At 44.6% G+C, this 13,414-nt stretch overlaps 1 protein-coding gene across 2 annotated transcripts in view; it reads left to right on the plus strand.

Moving 5' to 3' along the window:
• The window catches only part of pxdn (peroxidasin), a gene marked incomplete at its 5' end in the record, with an annotated part of 64,838 nt that overhangs the window by 47,305 nt on the left and 4,119 nt on the right, over positions 1-13,414 (plus strand). For both annotated transcript variants that reach the window (XR_013844451.1, XM_080012182.1), the window contains 4 exons: positions 46-254; positions 7,687-7,798; positions 7,966-8,098; positions 8,713-8,826. Coding sequence is in view for 1 of the 2 variants with exons in the window: in XM_080012182.1 (XP_079868308.1) it covers positions 46-254; positions 7,687-7,798; positions 7,966-8,098; positions 8,713-8,826 (568 nt within the window). The remainder of the gene's footprint in view (positions 1-45; positions 255-7,686; positions 7,799-7,965; positions 8,099-8,712; positions 8,827-13,414) is intronic.

Here is a 13,414-nt window from a genome sequence, read left to right on the forward strand (position 1 = left end):
TCGGCCTACGTATCCCTAACCCCCCAATCTCCGCGTCTTCCCCAGGTTCTGGTACGAGAACCCAGGGGTGTTCACGCCGGCCCAGCTGACCCAGCTGAAGCAGGCCTCACTGACCAGTGTGCTGTGTGACAACGGCGACAACATCACGCGCATCCAGCAGGACGTCTTCTCCGTGGCCGAGCTGCCGCACGGCTACGGCAGCTGCGACGACGTCCCCAAGATCGACCTGCGCATGTGGCAGGACTGCTGCGAAGGTTAGGGGCAGTGCGGGGGCTTTTAGTCATTACGGTTTGCTTTGAGGAATGTCTACTATGTTTTGCTTTCCATTGTTTTTTGTACTGATTAGGCAGGAATGGCGCAAGGCAAACTTTATTTATGTAGCACGTTTCATACACGCGGAGGGCTCTATGTGCTTAACGCTGAAGCAATTCTAAACATGAAGACGAAGCCAAACACAAAATTTTAAAAGATTAAGCATACAAATCATGAACATAGGAAATAAAATAAATGGATTAATGAAGAAATACATGTGAAAAAAATTGCATTTTAAGAAGTGGGCAGCACATAGATGGTTCAATTAAAGAACCAGGAACAGGAATGTTTTAACCTGCTTTAAAGGAAGTGGCAGATGGCGCATACACTCACTGAGCACTTTTTTAGGTACACTATACTAATACTGGGTAGAGCCTCCCTTTGCTCTCAAAACAGCCTCAATTCTTCATGGCATGGATTCCACAAGATGTTGGAAACATTCCTTTGAGATTGTGCTCCATGTTGACATGATTGCATCACGCAATTCCTGCAGATTTGTCATCTGCACATTCAGGCTGCGAGTCTCTCGTTCTATCACATCCCAAAGGTGTTCTATTGGATTCAGATCGGGTGACTGGGAAGGCTGTTGAAGAACACTGAGCTCATTGTCATGTTCATTACATTTAGCAGACGCTTTTATCCAAAGCGACTTACAATTATTCAAACACTGACAGACGCAGCCATCAGGAGCAATTAGGGGTTAAGTGTCTTGCTCAAGGACACTACAGCATGCTAGCAGGAGGAGCCTGGGATCGAACCAGCAACCTTTAGATTACTAGACGACCAGCTCTACCTCCTCTAGCTCTACTTTTGCTTTGTGACATGGTGCATTGTCATGCTGGAAGTAGCTGTAAGAAGATGGGTCAATTGTGGCCATGAAGGGATGCACATTAGGCTTGGGCAATTGGACGAATATATCAGCAACAGGCAATTGGAGTCCATCAGCGGTTGTTTATTTAGGTGATTTTTTGGACGATTTTTGTGCTTTTATTTGGCTAATTTAATGACCTGTAAAGTGCAACAAAGCATACGCAAATAGAAACTGGTATCCTGCGTCACCGCGTTAACCGCTTTTCTCCCAGTCTGGAGAAATCCTCAAAAAGAAGAAATAAATCACCATAAAACCCGTTTCCGGGTCATTCTGAAACAGGCTTTCTCTCTTCCTTTGGTTCGTTCAAATTCGGTTCAGATATTGGAAGAACAACGCGGCGGTGCAGAGCGCACTCAGACACTCCTGTTACAGTTTTTACAGTCAGTCACCGCCCCCAACGGCAAATATATTGACAATTGCTGGTTGTTGGGCTGACGTTTGCCGGTAGGAACATTTTGACATATCGCCCGACCGTAATGCACATGGTCAGCAACAATACTCAAACAGGCTGTGGCATTCAAGCGCTGATGATTGGTATTACCGGGCCCAAAGTGTGCCAAGAAAAAATTCCCCACAGCATTACACCACCACCACCAGCCTGGACTGTTGACACAAGGCAGGTTGGGTCCACAGAGTCTTGCTGTTGGTGCCAAATCTCGACCCTACCATATGTGTGCGTCACAGAAATGGAGATTCATCAGACCAGGCTACGTTTTTCCAGTCTTCAACTGTTCAGTTTTGATGAGCCTATGCCCACTGCAGCCTCAGCTTTCTGCTCTTGGCTGACAGAAGTAGAACCCGACGTGGTTTTCTGCTGTTGTAGTCCATCCACTTCAAGATTCCATGCGTTGTGTGTTCTGAGATGTTTTTCTGCTCACCACAACTGTACAGGAGTGGTTATCTGAGTTACCGTAGCCGTCCTGTCGGTTCGAACCAGTTTGGCCCTTCTCCGTCGATCTCTCTCATCAACAAGGCGTTTCTGTCTGCAGAACTGCCGCTCACCGGATGTTTTTTTGGTTTTTCACTCTATTCTGAGTAAACGCTAGAGACTGCTGTGAGTGAAAATCCCAGGGGATCAGCAGTTACAGAAATACTCAAACCAGCCCTTCTGGCACCAACAATCATGCCACGGTTGAAAACACTGAGATCACATTTTTCCCCCATTCTGACGGTTGATGTGAACATTAACTGAAGCTGCTGACCTGTATCTGCATGATTTTATGCACTTCACTGCTGTCACACGATTGGCTTAGATAATTGCATGAATAAGTAGGTGTACAGGTGTTCCTAATAAAGTTCCCAGTGAGTGTATTTCAGCTCGCCAGAAAGTTTCCAGCATTGTGAGGTATCATACTTAAAAACTGGGGACTTTTTTTTCCTTCTTTACTTACATTCAGTTTTCATCAGTTTCATAAGTTTCATCAGTTTCGTCAGTTTTAAGAACACTTTTATTATGAAATGGCATACCCCCAATATTCAGGAAGACAGGGCTGGATGATATGGCATGATGATATCACGATATGTTTTTTCATATTGATCGATGTCGATAATTATCACAATATATATCTAATAATAATAATAATAATAGTTTTTGTGTATTGTCATGCCTTTACCTTAAACGCTGAATAAATAGAATAAAAGAGTAGAAATAAAATAGAGAAATAAATAATATATAAATATGTCAGGGCTGCAGATATTCCTCTATTATCCAATTTGAATTCGTATGCTTTTTATTTTTAATATTCAAAATTATTCAAATTTTTAATGGTCAAATTCAGTAGGGGGAGGGGCTTACGCACAGTTCGGCAGCTCCGATCAGAGCGATCTTTTCTCCAAATAAAGCAAATAAAAACTAGATGTATTTAATTTACTCAGTTTCCAGCTGCTGCGAGCAGATTTCACATCGCTCCAGAAAAATTCCCGCCTGCGTTCTCACGGCCCGCTGGCAAATGCCCCACGGCCCGGTGTGGTCCCTGAGCTGGTGGTTGGGAACCTCTGCACTAAAGGACATTCCGTCAGAGATAGTCAGGTTTATTTCCCACTTTCATCGCCACATCAATGGAATTACTGGACATTCTGGTCAAAGACGCACTCTGGAGGAGAGGGAGACGGTGCGCTTTGAGTCTCCGCCGACGCCAACTTTGCACAGTTACTGGATTATTTCTCCCTAATGTGCGTTCACTGCGCAACAAACTGGATGAACTTATATTGAACTTTATTGCTCATCACATGTGGATTGATTCGCTTACCTAAGCCAATTTATATTTATAATTTATAATCAATGGTAATTTCAGTATTCAAATGGTTTATCTTTGATTATTCTAATTCTATTCGAATTTAGTTGCTGCAGCCCTAAAATATATATTATAAACACCATTGTTGTCTGAGAACAGTCCAAAAGTTGTGTAATCTGCGGTCTAGCGGACCGACCGAGGGACTCTTTTCTGACCGTGTCAGATTCTTTATTTAATCACGCTCCGGTTGGGAGGAGAATGAGTTGAAGTTTAAGTTGTTGTTTGAGGAGGACCCGCCGCAACAGCTCCGCTGGGCCTCACCCACGCTGTGTGCTGCCGACCGGAGAGCGCCACGGGCCAGGGAGAGAGCGAAGGAAGCGCTGGCGCTCCTGCTGTACGATTGGCTGTTCGTGTCGCGCTGTTGTTTCTCTACTCTGGACGATTGGCTGTCGGTGTTGTGTCTTTGTAGGTAGAGGAAAACTGACTTTGTATCAAGCTGTAAAATAAATCTCATAAATGTATCGTCGTTATCGTGGAAGGTTTTATCGTGAAAATTATCGAGATCTTTTTATCGCCCAGCCCTAGGAAGACGTACTCTCGAAAAAGCTTTTAGGCGGTTGAGGCATTTTCTCGTGTTTGTGTGTGTACATAGCCGTACCTGCTCCGTCATCTTTCATCTCGTCATTCATCTTCTTATCATATATGTAACAGACCTTGCACACACACCAGTACACAAAGGATAAGAGCTACGAGAAGGAACAGGAATCTAACCAGATTTCTGTTCTGCTGATTCTAACCTCCTTTCTCGACCACCGTTTCCCTTAGATAAAGTCTCTCTCAGATATGAAAGCATGAGAACAGCTCAGAACAAATCCTTATTTAGGAGGAACAAGATTTATCTTGCTCCTTACATTTGTCATCTACTCTATTGATATGGCTGATGTCGCTCTGCATGGGAGCTGCTTCACTGGTTTAAGAGCAGATGAGATTCTTGTGTGCATCGTATTCAGGGAGTTGGTCCACCTTTGCGGATGACTGGCTAAGGGGTAGGAGGTGTTAGGGTTAGATGGAAGAGCCGGAGTTAGGTGCAGTCTGTGATGTTCTGTGAGAAAAGACTGAAGCAGTTGAGGTAAACCATCGGTGTGAAGTGACGAGTGAACCAGGCTTCTGTTGTTTTGTTTAGGAAATGGACATTGGGGTGCTGGCAGGGGTAATGACCGTCTCATGTGCCGTCCTTTAGTTACGAGTAACTTAAATAGACAATTTTGGCATAAGCTCCCTCTGTAGTAGGGCTGAACAATTTGGGAAATAATGTAATCCGATTTTTTTGACCAATATTGCGATTGCTATTTCGTATGCGATTTGTGTTATTTAAAGTTCTTTATCTCTGTATCATTCACTAAACACAAGCAATAAATCATTCTATAGTATGACCAACACAACATTGGATATAGTCAACATATTAGCTTCTGTTTCCTATAGGCCAGGCCTACATGTAATTATGAAATGAGATGAATATTGATGCATGAATTGATTTGAATAACATCTTTATTTAACTTTTGAGTTAAAAAGAAAAACCCTTCAATCACAGTAGACCATACAACGTATCGATGTAACGTTTAACGTTAAACCTGGTTTCTGAATCGCATCGGTGAATTGTTACACCCTTATTTGGATTAGTTCACATGGTGATCTAGGGTTGAATTATCTTGTTGTGGTAACGGTATATTGTAATGGCGTATAAACACCTTCAGAAGCTTGGTTGGTCCACCCACTTTGAGATGTAGGGCTGTACTTGACTCAGACATATGTCAGTCGAATGGGATTCGGCTGTTCAATGCAAATATTCCACTGTTCGCTAGGCGGGTAGGGGCAGCTGACTCTCCCTATAGGAAAGATAGGAGAGCGCCATCATGAGGCAGGGTGGGGAGAGGGAGCGATTTGGGGCGCATTTTGCACACTTGTCTCCCTCTCCAACGCTACAGACGACAGGTCTCCTTATGGAACGAAACCATGCATAATGGGGACACTCTCTCTGTGACTCTCTCCCCGATCACCCCCTCTCAATGCATTATGTGCAGAAAATAATCTTTACGAGTCGTGCCCCATTCCTTCATGCCCTGCCCCCACACTGTTTTTAGTTGTTTTATTCGGAGGAACGGGGCTTGGCTCTCTTTGTTGCTCTCGGCCATCGGGGCGCACAGAGAGCCGTGTCCGTCTCCAGATGCAGACAATTCACACATATAAAAATATATTTATGATTCCCCTTATTCATGATTCCTCATTGAAATGTTGTCCTTGTGCATTTTGGAACCTCCCATCTGTTTTATCCTGTTATTGTAATGCACACTGACTGAAAAATCAATTTAAAAAAATGACCGCTCGACTTGAAGAATCTCAGTCAACCGACGGGTTTCCGACTGATGATTCGACTCGTCGACCTTCAGGGGCCAGCCCTAGTGGGATGTGTGTTTTTGTCAAACTATTTGGACCATTGGAACCTATTATCACAAAAATACAATGTCGCGAAATAGGAGTCCCTGCGAAAAAGAGATATAATTGCATCCATTCACCAGCAGCCATCTGAATCCTGGGCGGTGGTGGGGGCATCATGACTGATGAAGGCTGAGCGTTCATCTGGAGTCACTTTGGCTTCATGTGTTCAATCAGGGAACCAGGCATGAAACAGGGGATGAACTGTGATGCACTGATCCCGCTGATTGAAGGAGAGGGATGAGAAATGTGTTGTCTCAAATCCCACTATTCTGGGAAGGGACCAGAAATGGAAAAGTGTCAGCATTCTTTGAAGTTTGGCAACCACGAAACACAATATTTGTCTTTGTACTATGACTATGGCAAAGGTGCATCGCATGGTGAAATTCCTTTCGTCCTTTATCCTGGGACAAAGCAAGCAGTGACTTTAATAACCGGCGCATGGTGCCTCTTATTTGTTCTCTTTTCATCCCCGGCGCTGACCCCGATGTTCACCCTCCCGTCACGAAATTAATGAGGGAAGAGCTAAGCTAATAAATAGTGGATATCCTGCCAGACAACAGAGGGAGAGGGAGAGAGAAAGAGGGAGAGCGAGGGTGGGAAAGAGTGAGGGCATTTGTTTCTCTGTCTGTCAGGCAGGCTAATCTTTAGACAAATCCAGTTTTATTTGGCTCAATAAAAAGGCTTGTGTGCGGGAGTGTACGTACGGGCGCCCATGTGTGTGTTTGCACGTGCCATAAGCCCGTCGCTGTGGGTTTATGTTCCTCTGTGTGCTAATGCATGTCTATCGGCGTGTAGTAGGAGGCCCTGTTGTTATTAGATATTCCTTTCTCTAAAGGTCGTCTGGTAAACCGCAGACATGGAGCGGCCGGCCGAAGCCTTTCAGAGTTATATTAGGATTGATGGGAATGATCCCTGTGCTGTGGAGCGTTTTTCTCATACTAAATACTATTTATTACATGGCTCTGTGGAATGCTCAATTGTGATTGGTCAATAGCAGCAACCAGCGGTCAGTTATTTCTAAATAATGACCACTGACCTGTTAATAATGACCGTTGTCACGGGCAACCACTTCTTCCGGTCTGTATTCTCTACATGCTAATGCTAACAATAGCTAAAAACGACATTTTGTGATGCTACATAGAAACTACAATGGAAGATTTGAACTGATGAATGCGGAAATGTCCAACTTTGCATTAGTAACAGTAAATACATTTGTCATATGTAGGGCAAAGGTTTTTTTGTAGGGTGAATTGTTTGCTACGTTGTTGTGGGCAAAATTTTCTTAGTGTAAGCTACGCTCACTCTGACCTGTGTTATTTTTGCGATAATGACCGGCTGGCTGCACATTACCCCTCACATATACATTTCTACCAACCTTATTTGGTGTACTAAATAATACTAGTATGCTGTAGTCTGGACACAGCAGGACCTTGTTTTTTGCATATATGCTTATTAAATAAATTGTACATTCATTCCAAACTGAAAAAATTTGAGCCCGACCGATCTATCGGTTAGGCCAATATATCAGCCATTAATTGACTTTTTTGACCGTTATGCAGCTGTTATGCAGCCGATGTGTCCCGATTTTTAAATTTGTATAATAAACCTGAAAAACATTTATTTGTCCTGTACTTGTTTTACTTGCCCTTTTTCTGGCTGTAAGCAGTACTTCAAATCTATACACAGACTTTGTGCTGCTGCTGTCCTGTGATTCTTCATTGTTGTGACTCTGAGCTGAGTGTTTCTGTCTCGTGGTGCTGTGTTTCCCCGCAGACTGTCGAACTAAGGGTCAGTTCAACGCCCTGTCCTATCACTTCCGAGGACGCAGGTCTACTGACCACAGCTACGCCAAGGACAAACTGGACAATAATGTCCAGGAGAACAGGTAACACTGGACAGAAAACATTGGGAAGTGTCTCAAACTTGCGTTCCTTTGTCAGTGTAAAAATAAAGGTAATGGTACAAAAATAATCTATGAAATGCTTTTTGTGGTATCATTTAATGCTCATGCTCATTATTTTTTTCCCATCCATCTTTCTTTTTTTTTTTTAGCCCAGAGCAGAGAGCCAAAGACAATCCTGTGAATGTCACATTAACCTCCAAACCCAGCACTGAGCCTTCCATCAACGACTTCCAAGACTTTGTCTCCGACATGCAGAAGACCATCACAAGTTTACGGAAGCAGGTACACTGCTTCTCTGTATCAAAATTGTCATTTAACCAAAAAAGAAAAATGTATCCACAACTTAGCCATAGACCCATAGCTCAAACCTTTCTTTCTTTTATGTCAAAACAAACTGTTTGACACCTGGACATGCTACATGCTTCCATGCATTCTATTTTTTTGTCCACAAAGAGGAACTTAATCCCCGGCAGCTTGTTGACATTGTTGAAACACCCCCCCTATTGAGCAGACATGTTTTTCCTATTAACTAGTTAGTGGAGCAGTGAACCGGGGCCCTGCGTCCTGACCCCATCACTCTTTTAATGCCATAGCGAGTAAAATGATGAACAAGTTTGGGGTATTTTAAAGGGACATACCATTATTCATTTATTTTTGTGATTTTGTTCTGAAACACATTGGAGGATGACATCCTAACAGCATTTAGGATCGCAATTGATTTATTCCATTAGCTAAAGCTGAATTTATATACTTTGTACAAAAAGTAGATTCATAAGTTTGAAGTTCTTAAGTTTTACTCAAGAACCATATTTCTCGCTAATGCTGCCGATGCCGCAGGATCGTTCCTGTCTCAGGATTTCAGTCTGAACCTCTGTCCGTGTCTTTTCTCCACGCAGATTAAAAGACTTGAAGCCCGTCTGAGCAAGACAGACTGCACTGATTCAGAGGGCCGCGAGCGGACGGACGGAGAGCAATGGAAAAGCGATGCCTGCACCACGTGCGAATGCAGAGTGCGTTGGATACCGTACACACAATTGATACACACCGCGTCAACTCCGCAAGCTACGCCTGATTAATAATCTTTATTTGTATTGCACCTGTCATACACAACATGCAACTCAAAGTGCTTTACATTAAACGAAGGACATCAAATTGCAACAATCAAAGCAAACTGCATTCAGTATTATACTATACGCCTACTCATCAATTCAGCGTTTAAGCGGAGGATTTCTCTTGAATTACTGCTCTTAATTTCACTTCATTTTCAAGCTATTCATCACTTAAACAGAGTACACAGATTATTATTATTATGGAGTCTATTATTACTCCAGTCAATGCGATCCTCAAATTCTCCTGTTGGGATGGTATCTCCAAATCTTCAATGAGTATAAAATGGAGTAGAATAATAAAATAATATATAAAATAATTAGAAAATAATAAGAAAATAATTAAATACATAATACATAGGGTGAGAATGAGCTAATAAAAGAAAATATACAAAAAAACACACAAACCTTGCCTTCGATGGGTCATTTTAATTAGGTTTTTTTCACACCTTTGCTTCCCTGGAAACAGGCTAAATTCAGTGTGGGTGTGTATGGGGGTTGGGGAGTTGTACGGCACCCTTGCCAATGTTTCATCTCCTCCAGCACCTTTTGGCAATGGCATCAGTGTGTGGGTGTGGGGGTGTGTGGGTGTTTGTCAGTTCGCTGGCTGGTGAAGGCGTTCGCCTGCCAGACCTGGCGTTCACATTGCTGTCAATCTCCCTCTTTTCTCTTCTCCTCTCTTCTCTACTGTTCTCTTTCCTCCCCCGCTCCGTTCCGCTGTCGTTTCAATTTACCCCTACTCCTTTTTTCCCGCACCTGTCATTCTTGGCATTTTTCTCATTTTATTTTATTACCCACGTTTTTCCTGGATTTCTGTCTCTTAACCTACCCAGCCTGTCCTCTGTAGAATTGCTCAATTTGATCAACAATTACATTTGGTGAGTTTTGGAAGAGCGAAATATAACAATGCAAAAGGGACACTTTGGCTCAAATCAATACCAACATCATAATTTTCAAGAGTCACCATCATGACATTTTACACCTGCAATGAATAATTAAATTGTCTTTCGTCTTCATTTTATGCCAGTATCATAGTATACGTTTATAATACACATACAACTTATAGAAGAGCTATCTATTGACTTTGAATATTGGAACATAAAACTTTGGGTACAGTTATTACTTTTCCTCAAATTATGGAAATTCACATTATATTTATTGCAACAGTTCTAACAATTGGCCTCAAATTCCCTCGACATTTGGAAAACATAGAATTACAGATTTCACATTAACTAACAGTAAATAGGTTCGCCATATGGAGGTCAAATTTGTTTTTTGTTCACAGAATAGTTTGCTAAGTTGTTGTGGACAGGAAGCGATAGCGCCGCCACATTAGGCATACGAGTTATAAAATAATTTCAAATCGACATTCTCTTATGCTCACTGACTCTGAATGGATGCGAACCCATAAGCATGACACAAAAACAGGTAAGAGGTCGAAGTCCACAAGGTTTATTCCATATAACAGGCAGTGGTCAAAACCAGGAGATCAGTCAAAGTAACTTGTCCGGCAGGGAACAGGCAGAGAATCAGGGTCCAGGGAAACAGGCAGAGAATCAGAGTCAAGGGAATTAGGCAGAGGTTCGGACAGAAGGTACAGGAAACAGGTAGTAATGCGGGAAAGCTCAGCATAATGCAGGAGACAATCTGAAGTGGACTCTCCTTAAGCGGCATGAGTCGAGAGACGTGGAAGGCCCTACAAAGCGTCAGGCCAGCTTTCTGAATTCAACCTGGAGGGGTAAGTCTCGCGTAGAGAGCTAGACCTTCTGTGCCAGAGTGTTGGCGGGAGCAGGGGTGTGGCGACGGTTGGCTGATCTCCGATAACAGTCAGAGGTGCGTGGTAGAATGGCACGGGCCAGCTGCCAGGTACGTTGGCACTGCCGGATGAAGGCTTGAACAGATGGGACACTGGCCTCGTTTTCCTGCTCGGGAAACAGAGGAGGCTGATAACCCCGGGATCACTGGAATGGAGAGAGGCTGGTAGCAGAGCTGGGCATGGTGTTATGGGCATATTCTACCTATAACAGTTGTCTGGACCATGAGGTAGGATTCCGTGAAACCATGCAGCGCAGCACGGTCTCCATGGTTCATCCTTTCCGTCTGGCCATTGGACTGGAGATGGAAACCCAAATGGCTGACTGTGGCCCCCAGCAGACTGCAAAACTTAGTCCAGAAAAGAGAAGTGATTTGAGGCCCCCTATCAGAGACAATGTCTCTAGAGAGGCCGTGCACTCCAAAACACTCGATTTAGCACGACTTTGGCCATCTTTGTGGCTGTGGACAATTTAGGCAGCGGAATAAACTGAGCAGCCTTGGAGAGCCTATCTACCACAGTGAGGATAGTAGTGTTACCTTCCAATGTGAGTGACGAAGTCCAGAGAGAAATGGGACCAAGGACGACCGAATGTGCAGAGGCCGGAGGAGACCAGCTAGGGCTTGACGGCAGTTCTTCTTCTGTGAGCATACAGGACATGCGGCCACAAACTCCTGGGTCTGCCGATTCATGGATTCCCTCCAGAAAAGATGTTAGAGAAGGAAGAGAGGCCTGGCTACTCCTGGATGGCAAGCTAACCAGGAGGAGTGACCCCACTGCAGAACCTGAGAGTACACTGTACATCGGCTGGCACAAAAAGGTGGTTATCAGGGCAAGTGCTGGGTTATGGCCTTACCTTCTGCTCCACCTCTCAGGTAACCACACTGACTATGCGGGATCGGAGCAGAATCTTCTCTGGCTGTGAAGGATGAGCTTGATAGACACAAGAAAGGGCATCAGGTTTGGTGTTCCTTGATCCCGGGTGGTATTAAAGAGAAAAGTCAAATAGATTTAAAAAAACAGCGCCCTCCTGGGCTGTCTGGGACTCAGCCACTTGGCTGACCTGATGTAGTCGAGGTTCTTGTGGTCAGTCCAGAATATAAACGCTTGCTCTGCTACCTCCAACCGGTGCCTCCACTCCTCAAACAGCATCTTGACTGCCAACAGCTCCCGATTCCCAATGTCATAATTACGCTCTGCGGGGGATAACTTGCAAGAGAAGAACGCACACGAGTGAAGTTTATGGTCGACAGCAGCTTTATAGGAGAGTGTGGCCCCTACAGCGAAATCTGAGGCATCCACCTCCACCACAAACTGACAGATGGGGTCAGGCAGGTTAATAGTGGGTGAGGAGGTGAACCGTCTCTTTGACTTGCTGAAGGCCTTGTCCCTCGCAGGTGACCAGAGGAAAGGAAAACTTAGGGAGGTCAGTCGATGACCGCCTGAACTGGGTCCATCTGAACGTTCCCTTCAGCAATCACAAAGCCTAAGAAGAAGACCTTGGGCGCATGGAATTCGCACTTCTCGGCCTTTACGAACAGCTTGTTCTCCAGAAACACACTTGTCATGGCCGACGTGCTCCTGCTCAGATGTAGAGGAATATAAGGATATCATCCAAGTAGACAAAAACAAATACATCAATAAAGTCTCTGAGAACAGGATTCAACATAGCCTGGAACACTGCAGGAGCAGTGGAGGAGGAAGGCATGACCAGGGACCAGGTTTTACATTTATTTCCCTCCTAGATGCGGAGATGATAAGCTTTCCAGAGATCCAGCTTGGTGAACATGGTTGCCCCCTGCAGGAGTTCGAAAACAGAAGATATGGGTGGAAGGGGGTACCTGTTCTTCACTGTTATATTGTTCAGACCACGGTAGTCGATGCAGGGTCACAGTGACTTGTCTTTCTTCCCTACAAAGAATAAGCCCGCTCTGGCTGGAGATGAAGAGGAACGAATAATACCCGCCGCCAACGACTCCTGTATGTAAGCTTCCATGGCCTTTGTCTAGGGGATGGACAGGGAGTATAGTCCAGCCCTCGGGGGCTAAGGCATCGGGCCGAGCCGCTACGGGTGCTCGAGGTACGATCCAACAAGGAAGGAGGAGACGATGCTGGTGGTCGCGGAAGACCTCGGGAATGACTGGTCATTGCCCTCTCACGCCTCCGCTCCAGGAGACGTCCGTTGATGTGGATGGCCATAGCAATGAGTGTTCATATCTGCCGGCGGGTCCAGAGCCGCCAGTTAGTCTTTGATGACATCAGAAAGCCCGTGGGAAAAGTCATCAGCCAGTAATGAGGAATTCCATTCGCTCTCTGCTGCGAGGGTCCAAAACTCAATGGAATAGTCGATTACTCCCCGGCTCCCATTGGACCAGGTTAAAAAGTCCACAAGCAGCCTCACGGCCAGGTGTACAGTGCAGGCTGTTACCCGAAGAGCAGAGGTCTGACTGCTTCTTTCACTCGGCAGTGTCCCAGCCCGACACATTCTTTCTTCATGTATAATTTTATTTACATTACATTTAGCAGTCGCTTTTATCCAAAGCAACCTACAATTATTCAAACACCGACGGACGCAGCCATCAGGAGCAATTAGGGGTTAAGTGTCTTGCTCAAGGACACTACAGCATGCTAGCAGGAGGAGCCTGGGATCGAACCAGCAACCTCCATATTTAGTGATAC

Source organism: Zeus faber (genome assembly GCF_960531495.2).
Source record: "Zeus faber genome assembly, chromosome: 13".
Lineage (NCBI taxonomy): Eukaryota > Metazoa > Chordata > Actinopteri > Zeiformes > Zeidae > Zeus > Zeus faber.